A 14,142-nucleotide genomic window follows, 5' to 3' on the forward strand; every position below is an offset into this window, starting at 1 on the left:
TTTCTTCCTAAGTAATCCCCCTTTTCAGAACACAATCAAGGAAGCAGGCAGCCAACTGTTCCAATATAAGCTTTTATTTTTGTACAAATAAATATATTGCATTTGCATTAGCTCAGTGTGCCACATATTTGAGCGTGTATGAGAATTAAGAGCTTAAGGGCAATCTTTTCTCATGTAGGATCTTTGGCCTCAAGGCTTCCAGTGACCTCACAAAGAACTGTTGCCACATCAATAACCCTATCCTCTCAATTTTTTGATCTGCTTGCTTTTCTGCTGCTTCTTTTTTCTACCACTGCCTTCAGTCTTACTGTGGCATGTTACCTTTGAGTGCTTGTCTTCATATTTTCATTTATAGTTTCCTTGTCATTGTTCATTGTCCTCTGTAGTTTTTAAATACCTTAATGTATTATTTCTTAAAAGTGAGACTGTGACTTTGACCATATTAGGGTCAGGAACCTAGTCATAGACACTGTTTTGTGTAAAAGACAGAGCAATGAACAGAAGAAAATAAAAGAAAAATCATCCATCTCAATATGTAAAAGAGTAAACAGCAAAAAGCTCATTCCTCTTCAAGATGAAGGTGGGGAGTTTGTGTCCTTCCTGGAGAGAAGGAATATTTCAGCTTTTAGGCCAGTCTTCCTCAAACTCGGCCTTCCAGATGTTTTGATACTACAATTCCTATCATCCCTGACCACTGGTCCAGCTAGCTAGGGATCATGGGAGTTATAGGCCAAAAACATCTGGAGGGCCGAGTTTGAGGAAGCCTATTTTAGGCTATGCCTTCTAGGAAAGAGCAGGGTAGTTCTGCTATTTTTAAGCTACTACTTGGAAGTAACTTATAGGCAGTGTCAGTGCCAGGCTATTTTGTGCCCTAGGCAAGGCTAACTACCTCAAAAAATTGCTAACTTCAGTTTTCAGAAACAGATGTCTTGCAGAAAAAAATGAAAAGCACAAACTTGAAACCGCTAAATTTATCTTAAATTGAAAGAATATGTAATACATCCATATTTGATTATGTTTCTCAAATAGAAAATGTTTTAGCCATATCATTTTGAGTAATTTGTGAATTATGATATTAAGATTTAAGTTTCATAAATTTCAATTTCATGCACATCAGTATCTTGCTTTGATTCCCTTTTCCTTTACTAATTTTGCCACCAATTCCTTCAGGTCAAGTGCTGATGCTTGGGCATGTTCAACTGTTATAGTTCTCAAGCCAACTAGTCTCTTTTATAAGTTTGAGCTTTGAGAAACTGCATTTGCCACTTGCCGCTGACACTGCAAGTGTGAGAAACATTAGGCACATTATCTAGGAGTTTTTGTTTCAGTATGAAAAGAAGTACTTACTCCTTGTGGCAGCATGGACTTTGGAAGTCTTTGAGCTATTGCTATAAGTTCACAGCAAAGATATTCAGCATCAGTATAGTATCTTTGTTTCCATCGTGCATCTATGATTTTTCCAATTTTTTGCAGACCTTCAGTACATCATCAGTAGATTTTGTGTTCATACCGTATACAGTCAAACCTCTGTTGTCGAAGGTAATCCGTTTGGCTTCTGAAATGTTTGACAACCAAGGCACAGCTACCAGTTGGTTGCAGGAGCTTCTTGGACTCAAAAGGAAGCTGCGTCAAGACTTTTGGCTTCCGAAAAGCATTCAAAACTGGAGCATTTACTTCCAGGTTTTGGCATTCGGGAGCCGAAACATTCCAAAATGGAGGCGTTCACTGTCTGAGGTTTGACTGTATATCATACAGGAAGCCAAATAGGGAATTGTATTGTTGTAGCTGCTGGAATCTTTTCAGTTGTACCACAGAATGCCAAGTTTTACATGCCAAGAACTCTGACCAAAGCAGTCAAGTATTCTAAGATCTGTCACCAATATTGTTTTTCTCGCCTAATTTCCTGCTGGTTAACATTGTGAATTGGTTTTCCTTTAGATAAGCACAATTCAAATTCTCTCCAGGCAGGTCTGATAATTTTCTTAATGTTCAGTATTCCTCTCTTGTGAAGACAGAATTGCTCCCGTGTTCTTCCAGTCTTTTAATAGAACCATAGAATTGTAGAGTTGGAAGGGATCCCAAAGGTCACAGGAATGTCTTGGGATGTCAGTTAACAGTGGTTCGTGTGAAGCTATGCAGGGCCTTAAGGGTATAAATTTATTTATTGTCTGTTTGATCAACATGATTACAGAAGTGTTCAAAACAGATATACAGTGGTGCCTTGGGTTAAGTACTTAATTCGTTCTGGAGGTCCGTTCTTAACCTGAAACTGTTCTTAACCTGAAGCACCACTTTAGCTAATGGGGCCTCCTGCTGCCACTGCGCCGCCGCTGCACAATTTCTGTTCTCATCCTGAAGCAAAGTTTTTAACCCAAGGTACTATTTCTGGGTTAGCGGAGTCTGTAACCTGAAGCGTATGTAACCAGAGGTACCACTGTAGTTGGACTTCCCTTCCCTTTGTATTATAAGTATAGCACCTTACAGCCTGGCATTTCAAGCTAGGTGCAGGTATCTAACAGTTTCCTGGAATGTGAGAAGTCACTCTGATTTGAGGAGCATTGACTTTGACCCAGCTGTGGTCTAGTGAAGTGCCTACAGTGTTTTTATTTTATTTATCAGTGGGAAACTTCATCTTTTCAGGATTCAATTAGCATCATGTGGAACTATAAGAATCTTGTACCTCTGTGCTGTGTTTCACTTTTACAACTAGTGTTCAATATAAATACGTTACATCCCTTTTTGCAATATATTTAAATGGTTTGTTAAATACACTTTGAGGTGGCCTTTCTGTATGGTAATATTGGGGTATTTCTGTTTCCTCCCTCTTTTCATTTTATCCTGCCACTACCCCAACCAGAACTGTATAACCTATCATAGATGTGACAGAAAACCAAGCAAAGTAATTTCTTTGGGGGAACTGTGAATGGATTTGAATTCCACTATTTATTGTCAGTCTGATAGTAATATCATGTAAATTTTAAGATAGCTCTCTGACCAAGATAGTATGGACTTCGGTATTCTTAACATCTCTGGCACTTTGTAAACAGTAGATATTGAGATGCTCAGTTCTGACCTGCTTTTCCCATGGAACTTACTGGGCTTCATTGTAGTGCGTTTCTGATTTTGGTATCGTCAAATTGAAAGTTTGCCATTAAACTTCATGTTGGATTTATTTTTTAATCACTTTCTTTAGGTCCAGAATTTGACATTACGCAGCCAGAAGTTGGGTGTATTATCTAGTTCACAGAACGGCTCTCCAAAAAGCAGTAGTCATGCCCAGACACTAGCTGTGTGCCCTAATAAACCCGTAACCAGTACCAAAGCCAGCCAGTCAGATCCTCTAGAAAGCAAACGGAAAGGTGACAGCCCAACAGCAGAACCTCGAAGCCCAGCCGTCACACGCACATCAAGTATTCATCAGCTCATGGCACCAGGTAGGATAGAGAGGTCACCTTCTTCAAAGAATGTTCATTTTAAATACAGTGTATTGTTTGATTTTTGTGCATATTTTCTGTGTCCTGTCACTTGTGTGGAATGCACCACAAAATCTGAAGCCCCAGGAAATTCTAGGAAGCTCTAGGTCAGTGGGAATATTAAAATAAGCACTCATATACTGACATGGCAGTGTTCCATCACATTCTGGACTGAAAAATTCCGCCTAAAGTCATTGAAATGTGACATACATATTCATTTTACATATATTGGAGAAACAGCGTGGCACATTAGTGGTACATCACTGTATATCTATCTGGGAAGGTTTCTTCCCGTTACCAACAGTGGTTGAACTGAAGTACTTGATGAGAGGGAAGCATTTCAATAAACTTCACTTTGTGCAATTCCTGAGGGTGAGAGGAGAACAGAACAGAACATCCCAATCCAGCATTCTGCTGGGTAAAGGATTGCTCTTCTGCACCTACCTATTTTTGTTTTAAATTTCCCTCCCATTCTTGTTGGGATCAAATCGGTATAAATATGTCAGCCCCAGGGCTAATATACTTGTCCTCCTGGTTTGGGTCATGTCGGGGAACTGGGGCAGCAATGGATCATTCATACCCAAGCCTTGCCCTGGTCTGGCCCCAAAACACCCTTGTCAACCCTACAAGCACCAGAACTCTGACGTCAGCAAAGCAAAGGGCCGTGGCAGTTTCCACAGCTTCAGGAAGGGAGCAGCCGGCATATGGTCTCCCTCTCCAAGGTTAGATGTCTCTTTCCACTACTGGAGAGCTGATCTTCCTCTATCCCATGGGTTGCCATCCCAGGGACCCATAGGATTTTAGGGTTAGCATTTGAATGTTACAGTCAAACAAACTCGAAGCTTTACTGGGGAATTATTTTTATTAGGATATTTGTAAGTGTTTTAATACATGATGGCACAATAACACATGCCCTTCCATAAATGTATGAATGATATAGATTTTAAGGCAGCGAACGGCAGTGAAAACTGTTAACATACAAAATAAAAAAAAAATTCCAGTAGCACCGTAGAGACCAACTAAGTTTGTTATTGGTATGAGCTTTCGTGTGCATGCACACTTCTTCAGATACCAAATGTTAACATACAAATTATTCTGGTATGCCTGAAGAACTGCTTCCTAGGGATAGTCACTGGAAAAACGTTAGCTACAACTTTGATTTTAGATTTGACTAGTGTTTTGTCTATTACAGTTGCCCAATTTAATTCTAAAAAGGAAGAACTTTCTAGTGAAAAATTGTCCCCCAGCCCTCAAATTACTGTTCATAGGTGTGTTTCTCTAAGGATTTGTCAAATTCAGGGTATTGTATTGAATATATTAGTTGCCATTTATAATGGATCTGTTTGCTTGATTTGGTCAAATGCCGGGTGGACGTGACTCTAAAACTATGCATTATTATTTTTTGTGGTTTTAAGGAAATGATTATTGATTCTCTCTTTTTATTTTCCTTTTCGCTGTGCAGCTTCATATTCTGCTATTCAGCCTCATTCTCTGTTAAAGCACCAGCAGTCCCCTCTTCACTCACCACCTTCAAAAATTTCCCACCACCAGCTGATCTTCCAGCAGCAACAAGTTCAACCAATCACGCTCCAGCTTCCTCCCAACCAGGAAGCATCTGTGTCGCAACACTGTGCCCCTCTCCAAGGCCATGCTCTTCCCCCAGCCCCCAGCAGCGCCTCATCGCAGCACTGCACACCTCTCCACATCCACCCCCCGCCACTTCCTCCTCCACTTTCTCCAACTCCATCCCAGTCCTCCCAGCAGTCAGTAGTGGTATCTCCTCCACCACCTCCTTCGCCCAGCCAGTCGCCAACAATAATTATACACCCCCAGGCTCTTATTCAGTCGCAAACACATCCGCTAGCATCATCAGCACTTCAGTCAGAGCATCACCCAGCGCAGGCCGATGATAGGCCAACAGAAGCAACCTCGCAGCCTTCTAATCTTCCAGCCCAGCTGCCACCTTCCCCAATAGTTCACATTGGGTCACCGGATCAGCCTACCTTGGTGTCCGCGGGCCAACATATAACATCTCCAACGCCTCACCAGCAGTATCCAGCTTTGCAGCCCACGCCAATCCCAGTGGCAGCCTCTCCTCAGCTGCCAACATCTCCAGCCCACAGCCAGCCACTTCCTCTCCCGCCTGTTCAGTCTTTACAAGTGCAGCCCGACATTTTGTCCCAGGGTCAGGTTTTGGTGCAGAACACGTTGGTTTCTGAGGAGGAGCTTCCTGCTGCCGAAGCGTTGGTCCAGCTGCCATTTCAGACTCTTCCTCCTCCTCAGACGGTTGCAGTGAATCTTCAAGTGCAACAAGCAGTACCTGTTGAGACCCCGGTGGTAAGCATCTGATAACTTCCCTCTCCAGTTTTGAAATGGGAGATGAAACACTGACAAGTTTAAACTGGGTGGATGTTAGATATTTGTTTTCTTACAGCTCTTCAGGATTGAAAATAGTGTTTTTCTCAAAAGCGTTTGCCGGTTTTATGATTTTGATGGGATAGATTATACATTTGACTTAAAAATTGTTAGGTACCCTGAGAAGTCTTGACCAAGAGCAAGGTGGAAAGAGCTAAAGGAATGAAGGCATATGTAAATCAGAGCATCCTAACCCTGTCATGTATGCTGTTTTTTTCATGATGAAGCAGTAATCACTATACAGTGGACGCTCAGGTTGCGAATGTGATCCGTGCGGGAGGCACATTTGCAACCCGCAGTGCCGCGTCTGCGCGGGTCGTGATTTGGCGCTTCTGCGCATGTGCAAAGCGTGATTTAGTGCTTCTGCACATGCGCAAGCGCTGAAACCTGGAAGTACTTCCGGGTTCGGCGCGGTGCACAGCCCGAAAATGCACAACCTGAAGCATCTGTAACCCGAGGTATGACTGTAATCTTTACTAAAGTTACATTGACAATAGCTAAAGTTACATTCATAATAGCCTTATTTTGATTAAGTTGGCAAAACCTTTATTTCAGTATGGCTGTCCTGGGCAACTAACAATTCCATAAAATATCTGTAGGGTTTGCTTCTAAAAGTGCTTATCTCTTCAATGCAGATTTATCAAGTGGAAGACATGTGTGAGGAGGAAATGCCAGAAGAATCGGACTGTGTGCGTATGGTTAGGACCCCCACTCCACCCACCTTGTCACCTCCTGCTATAACTTTAAGAAACAGAGATGAGCTTGGCTATGAGGAACCTTTTTCAGGTAAGAAGGAATATGGAGGTGCATAATTATTTAGGGCAGATTCTGGTGTGGTGTCCGTGTCTTTTTCTTTGTGCAGTTTTGATTGTGCTGCAAGATAAAGGGATAGAATCTCACCCAGTATACTTGAATGTCTGAATTGTGTCTTGGATTCAGCAGATTGCTGAAACCAATTTAGATTCAAGGTGGGGAGAGGACAGGGGGGAAACTGATCACCCGCCAACTAGTTCACCTTAGCAGCAGGCAGCCTGCTGGTTTGTAGCTTAAGGCAGAAGGAAACGGCAAGAGCCTCTGCTTTTTTTGCACATGTGCTTCTGCAGCTCAGACCCCTGAAGGAAAAAGAGAGAATTCAAGGGCCTATTATAGTAGGCAGACATGAGGAAGCCAGGCAGATCCAACATCAGTAGGAACAGAAGAGGAAGGAGCTAAACAGTTTCTATATGAGGGGAAGCATAAGTGAGCAGCCACATAGCCACTGAGGTACAACCAATGCCTGACATGATTGTGGAATTGGGGAGAGGTGCAGGGGCACCCTCTTAGGGTTTCACAGACCCCAAAGCCAGGCATTATTGACTTGAGGTGGATGTAGGATTGAATCTTTGGCCTAATGCATTGTTGTTTTTTGCTGCTTGCTCAGAGGCAATGACTAGCAATGTTCATCCGCCCTAAGATCCCCAGATCTCTAGAGCTACCAGTCTCTAACATCTGTAAGCCAGATGTCTGCAACCAGCTATCTTAAAACATGGCAATAGGTGTAACTCAATAATCATTGCATTTTAACCCCCCACATCTTACATTGCATTCCAGGCCCCATCCCAGGCCACAGATTCATCAGATTTGGTGAAAAGCACCAATGCACTTTGCTTAACTGGGTATATTTCGGTTAGTTCCCATTTTTAAAAAAATGCAATGTCACAAAGCCAGGCTTCACAATTGCTGGTCACTTCTGTTAACCTCCGTCAGCACAAGATAACAGAAGACAAGAATGTCAGTAGCTATTTAGCTATAGGTAAACTGTCATTGGTGTGCAGATCAGATCAGATACTTTATTCGGCTATAAGCCCACAAGATAAAACCAATCAGTAAATAAAAATAGCATTTTACATTCTAAAATATCAACTAAAATATTTCAACGCATAATCTCCTTCACGTTACGCATTGGTGTGCATTTCCTCAGAAGTATTCAGAAATTGAATATGTCACAGGCAGAATATTGGGCAAGATGGACCATAGAATTGAACAAGTAGCAGTGATAGTTAAGGAACAGAAACATAGAAGGAGGAATGCTTGCTGGTTGTTTCTCAATTTCTCAGCATGTACACAAATTAGGTTATACAATTTATCTTCTGCTTATTAAAAATAAAAATATGAGTATGATTCCTTTAATGTTACAATAATGTTTAATGGACTAGAAAAATGCTTTAGGCAAGAAAGAAGGATAATTATTATGCACAACAGGCTGCTAGCATATTGTCCTCCTTGCACCAATAAATTTCATGCCAGTGGAACTGGATTTCTGTGCTAGTTAAACAATATTGTGATAAATCACATTATTCAAATTGCTATGTTGTGCAGTTCCCACTCCCAACAGTGCATTTGTGATACTGGTAGGCTCTTATCTAAGATAAGAGCACACTGGACAAAAAGACCAAATTACTTTGGCAATTTGTCAGTAGAAGAAACAAGAATTAGGAAGGAATTCTGTAGTGGTGAAGCCGTGAATGTAAATAATGCTTGAGTTGTTTTTTTAAAAATAATAATCCTTTTTTTCCAGAACAAGACGGACATCCCTCAATGGCCTCATCAGTTAGCGCTTCTGTAATTAAATCACCATCAGACCCTTCACATGCCTCTGTTCCACAACCACCTCTTTTGCTTCCAGCAATCCCAACAAGGAGTAACACCGCATCAGTGTCTCATAAGAACCCTAGCATAGAAAACAAACCTCCACAGGCTATCGTTAAGCCACAAATCCTGACCCATGTTATTGAGGGCTTTGTGATCCAAGAGGGCTTAGAGCCGTTTCCTGTAAGTGTGCAATGTTGAGCCATATTTGTATCTTGTTGATTGGTTGGTTGGTTTGATTTAGGAGGCAATGTGTTGTGGTTATTTGGGGCTATTGCTTCTCTAAAGCTTTTCACTCCAAATAACTTGATTCTAGTAACTGCTGCCTGTCAAATAGCTTATTAGAAACTCTTTCACTGTGGTCAATGGGGTCTGTTTTTTCTTGGTTTAGATGTGTTGCCTCCCTGCAGTTCTGAACATAAAGTAGCAGAGCTAGGAAGGCCCTCTGCATGAGTCCCAAAATACCCCTGCCCTTCAGATTATGTAATTCAGGGATCACTGGACCAATGTGTTGACTCAGTATAAAAAAGGGGGCAGGAAATGGGAAGGCATCCAATGTCAGGATGTAGAGAGGAGAGCTCAAAGGTAGATAAGATTATGTATTTGTCCCAAGACCTTCTGAGTCAATTGACTCTTCCTTGGGGGCAGCCATTAAAGGAAAGATGAACCAGTACTATAATTGATGCCAAAACATGCAAAACGGTCATGGACTAGAAATAGACTGATTTACCCAATCCGAATCCTGCCACAATCTTCTAATTGGATTCACTTCTGGATAAGCTGACCCTGAATGGGCAGTTTTTTTGCCTATACCACGCTGTTAATTGTGTCAGCTGTTAAATACAACTTACGTTCAGTCCATCTATTGAACTTCAAAGAGGAAAGAATAAGCAAAGAGGATAAATAGATACTTGTAGATAGATTCCAAGGCATTTTTAAAATTATTATTATTATTATTATTATATTTATATACTGTGTCATCGTCCCCACCTCCCCCTTGAAAAGGCTATAGCTGCAGGCCTGGTTGAAGAGGAATGCTTTTGCCTAAACTTATTTCCCTGGGGACAGCGTTCCACAAATGGGGAGCCACCGCAGAAAAGGCCCGTTCTCTGGGAAGGCCTCATCACAGATCACTGGGTCTGTTCATATGAGCTATTGGCATCCTGAGTAGCGTAAGATATCATCGGTCAAAACCATCACTTTGAAATGGATGCAGAAGCTAAATAGCAGCCAGTGCAGTTGGGCCAGGATTGGTGTTACATCCTTGAGAGTCAGCTCCACGTATAACATTCAGCAGAATTCTTCTACCTTCATAACAGGCAGATTATCTTCCTGAGTCTCTTTTCTTTCCTTTGTACACATTTAAAGACAGAAAATAGACAATGCAAGACAATGGAAGGTAATCTATCTATCAGGAAAGGAGTGGGAAGATATTTTTGATATAACAGGCATTGGATGAATTGAAAATAGCATATATATTTTCTGTGGTGTCTTCTTTTGATACTTTCCCTTATGTTTTGAGATTTCCGAAGCCACAAGTAGAAGTCTAAAATAAGCAACAATTTATTTCAAATGAAAAATAGATTTCTTTGCTTCTCTTCTCATTCTTCCATTTTCATTTCATCTGTTTTGATTGTTATGTTGGTTCGGAGTTGGACCGTAGACAACAAAAGGCACACACCTATTCTTTGTCTCTCTATGTAGCAATAAGTCTAATGAATGCATGCCCTGACCTTGCAAGGTTATGTGTACTATTTTCTTGTATCATGATTTTCTTCCTTTCTCTTGTAACAGGTAAGTTGTTCATCTCTTCTAGTTGAGCAGCCTGCAAAAAAGAGGCTGCTGGTGGAGGGCCAGGCGATGAACGTTATGTGTGTGGAGCCAGAGCTGCAGAACAATGCAAAGCACGTAGACAACTCCTCAGACACGGAGTTGGAGGATATAATTACGGAAGGTTTGTGGATCTTATTTAACATATGCTCAGCAACTGTATTTTCTGAAACCTGAGCCTATTCTATTTTTCCGCCAGAGACTGTTTCCTGAGATTTCTAATTACCACATTTTTCCGTGTATAAGATGAGATTTCCTCCCAATTTTTTAAAGTTTAAAATTGGGGGTTGTCTTATACAGCGGAATGCTGCAATTAAATATGTAAATAAATACATGCCGCCATCCATATTCTTACCAGCCTCCCCTTACTATTGGCCTCACGACAAACCCTGGTTTGGTACTCTTCCCCCCCCCCAGCAGCCCCCACTCCAGACATTGTCCCTTCCACCCAGTTCCCTCAGCCGCCCCCTGGCTACCCAGACCCCCCATTCCCCAAGCGCACTCACTCAGGCAGCTCTGGTAATCGCAGCTCCTCGATCAGAGTTCGCGTCTGCCGGCGCTTGTGGAGTAAATACGGTACATACCGTAAATACTGAGACAAAAGTGCCACACACAGGTGGGAGAGCTTTAGCTGCAGCTACAGTGGAGTTACACTGAGCTGACAGGAGCAGCCGCCATTACACAGCTTGCCTCACCATTTGATGTTTAAATATATGGTAATAAATATACTGGTGTTTTGAATATTTAATAAAATATCAAAGGTGTTCTCTTTAGTGTTTAACATATTTATTTCTTAATTTGGGGCGCAAAAAATAGGGGGCGTCTTATACATAGAATAATACAGTATGTTAGGAAAGAGAGTTTCCCAGACGTTGTCACCCAATGCCATATTTTGTGTGTAAATACAGTGGTACCTCGGGTTACATACGCTTCAGATTACAGACGCCGCTAACCCAGAAATAGTGCTTCAGGTTAAGAACTTTGCTTCAGGATGAGAACAGAAATTGTGCTCCAGCGGCACGGTGGCAGCGGGAGGCCCCATTAGCTAAAGTGGTACCTCAGGTTAAGAACAGTTTCAGGTTAAGAACGGACCTCCGGAACGAATTAAGTGCTTAACCGGAGGTACCACTGTAAATGTTTTAGCACCTGATCCAGGTGTTGTCCTTCTTTTTGTTGCATGGAGGTCACATCCCAGACTGCAGATGTGTATCCTTATCCCCTTCAAATGGTATGCATCAGCAGCATGTATGGACTTCCCTTCCTTGCTTGATCAGGCAACTGTGCATTACAGTAGGCTCCATTGCGTAAAATAATTGCAATTTTGGTGGTACACAGCCGGATTCCAGTCAGCCTAGTACAGCGTAATAAGAACTACATTGATTTATAGACAAGCCCTCCCCCTTTTCATCAAGCTGACAATAGGGAATTTTCATGGCTAGCATCCCAGGTGAAATAACAAGCATAGACAAGAGAGATTCCAAATTTATATACTGAGCCAAGTGAATCTCTTTGGTGCAGAAATAGGGCTGGAAAGCACTACAACAAAAGGGCAAGCATAGGCCAAAAATATGACATAACCTGATTTATGCGGAAATATCTTCACAGAGCCACTCCTGTCTGTACAGGGAACTGAATTTACAGCTGTTTGGCTTTCATTCCACTGAAAAGCAGCATTTTGTGTCATTAAATTCCTCCGTATTTTGCAAACACCATCAGATAAGCCATTGAGCAGTTCCTTTTGTTCGGCTATTGGATATTTCAAAGAGTTAACAGCTTTTATACTACAGAAGCTGTTCAGCAGGTAGTGTTTAGCAAAAGTAAAATAAGATGCAATAATCTCTTATATTTCCAAGATAAGCTGTTGGTCACCTGTTGTACTTTATTTGACTAAAATTCCATGTGGCCTTTCTCATAAAGGACAAGTAGTTCTCTAATTATGTTTTTTTTAATGAAAAAGTAGCATTGTGTTAAGCATTTCCTCACGTTTTGTGCCAAAATTTATACGTATGTTGTTATGCACCCCACTCTTACGGTTATTTCTCAGTCTTATGTTTCAGTCTTAACTAAGACATTGGAGGAACTGCAAACAATGAGCCTTGCTGTGCTTGTTGTAATCCACACAAATGTATTAAATTTTCTGATAGGATTTATTTATTTGTTTGTTTGATTGCTTCTGTTTTAATAGTCGCTTTTCTTCAACGAACCTCCAAGAAATAGTGTTTCTGTTCTTTAGTGGTGTCTCAAGTATTTGCATCCTTGTTTTCTCTTTGGTTTGGACTTTACTCACAAGTGGTGCTAGCCTGGTGATCGAATGCTACAGTTAACCGGTTCAGCCAACATTTACTCAAACAATGAATTTGCTTAAAGACAGCAGTTGGCAACTTGTTCTGCGCCAGGAGTGAGGAAAACATTTTCATCCCAAGGACCAGATAAAGAACAGGCTCATCCAGTTCTGGGGCGTTTTTGACAGGAGGGTGACCTCATGCGCTGACGCGGTGGGTCAGGATTGGCTCATGGGCCAGTGGTTCCCCATCCCTGATCTAGCAAGACAAATTTTGTGTTCTTAGCTTCCAATTTCCCATTGCCTGCATAAGGTCATTGTGCTGCATTGGAGCTCTGGGTGGTAACACACTGGTAGAATGCATGTTTTGCATGAAGATCCTAGGTTCAGTCTACAGCCTATCCAATCCTTTGCTAGTCGGAGCAGTTGGGCTGAATGGACCTGACTCAGCTTCAGGCACTTTTAAATGTTCGTTAAATTATGCAAAATAAGTATGTTTACAGACAAACTCGCTTGATCTAAATTAATTTATAAGGTAAAGGTAAAAGGACCCCTGACCATTAGGTCCAGTCATGACCGACTCTGGGGTTGCAGCGCTCATCTTGCTTTATTGGCCGAGGGAACCGACGTACAGCTTCCGGGTCATGTGGCCAGCATGACTAAGCCGCTTCTGGCAAACCAGAGCAGCGCACGGAAACGCCGTTTTCCTTCCCACCGGAGCAGTACCTATTTATCTACTTGCACTTTGATGTGCTTTCAAACTGCTAGGTTGGCAGGAGCAGGGACCAAGCAACAGGAGCTCACCCCGTCGCGGGGATTTGAACCGCCGACCTTCTGATCAGCAAGTCCAAGGCTTTGTGGTTTAACCCACAGCGCCACCCGCGTCCCTACATCATTTATATAAGCCATCAAATACCGTTTCTCTTGGCAATACGGTTTGAAAATGTTTTTATAACTGAGTGGCTCAGACTGACTGAATTTATGTTGCTGTTTCCCTTTAGAGGGGCTGGATGAGATGGAAACGGATCTCCTCAAGTGCGAGTTTTGTGGGAAAATGGGATATGCAAATAAGTTTCTGCGGTCAAAGCGATTCTGCACCATGTCCTGTGCCAAGAGGTATTCTTCATTAGTTATCATTTCAAATATTCCAAAAATTGTGTATAGGCCCGCTTTTTAAACATAGTGCTGGATTTGGGATCAAAATCTTACGAACCAAATAGTTCAGTGAGACCCCAGCATAGGATTTACCCAGCCTAGGGACTCTTTGTTCCAGTTTTGCTAGTGGTGTTTATCAGTATGTTTTTTAAAATAAGCTTTATTTTTGCATTTTCAGAAATATAGTCAACTTGCAATTTACACATATTTAACTTGCACAATCACAGTTTTGCACTTTTGGCTGGAAAAAAGTGGGGTCAGGAGAGAGGAGAAAAACATTGGAAGGGGAAAGGAGAGTGGGCTGGGGAACATTGGCAACCCCACCTGCCACGGCACTCACCCTGGGAGAGCATCCAGAGG

The 14,142-nt window shown here is 41.9% G+C and overlaps 1 protein-coding gene across 11 annotated transcripts in view; it reads left to right on the top strand.

Annotated features, from left to right (window-relative positions):
* The window catches only part of PHC3 (polyhomeotic homolog 3), a 54,186-nt gene that overhangs the window by 28,456 nt on the left and 11,588 nt on the right, over positions 1-14,142 (top strand). For 10 of the 11 annotated variants that reach the window (XR_014511720.1, XR_014511721.1, XM_083442010.1 and 7 more), the window contains 6 exons: positions 3,194-3,434; positions 4,936-5,810; positions 6,524-6,674; positions 8,446-8,699; positions 10,311-10,470; positions 13,629-13,743. Coding sequence is in view for 9 of the 11 variants with exons in the window: in XM_083442010.1 (XP_083298136.1) it covers positions 3,194-3,434; positions 4,936-5,810; positions 6,524-6,674; positions 8,446-8,699; positions 10,311-10,470; positions 13,629-13,743 (1,796 nt within the window). In the remaining 2 variants the exon portion in view is untranslated. Of the gene's footprint in view, positions 1-48; positions 313-3,193; positions 3,435-4,935; positions 5,811-6,523; positions 6,675-8,445; positions 8,700-10,310; positions 10,471-13,628; positions 13,744-14,142 lie in introns of those variants that run through there. The other variant, XM_083442008.1, reaches the window with a different exon arrangement.

The sequence above is a fragment of the Podarcis tiliguerta genome (assembly GCF_965153285.1).
Source record: "Podarcis tiliguerta genome assembly, chromosome: 5".
In the NCBI taxonomy this organism is placed as follows: domain Eukaryota; kingdom Metazoa; phylum Chordata; class Lepidosauria; order Squamata; family Lacertidae; genus Podarcis; species Podarcis tiliguerta.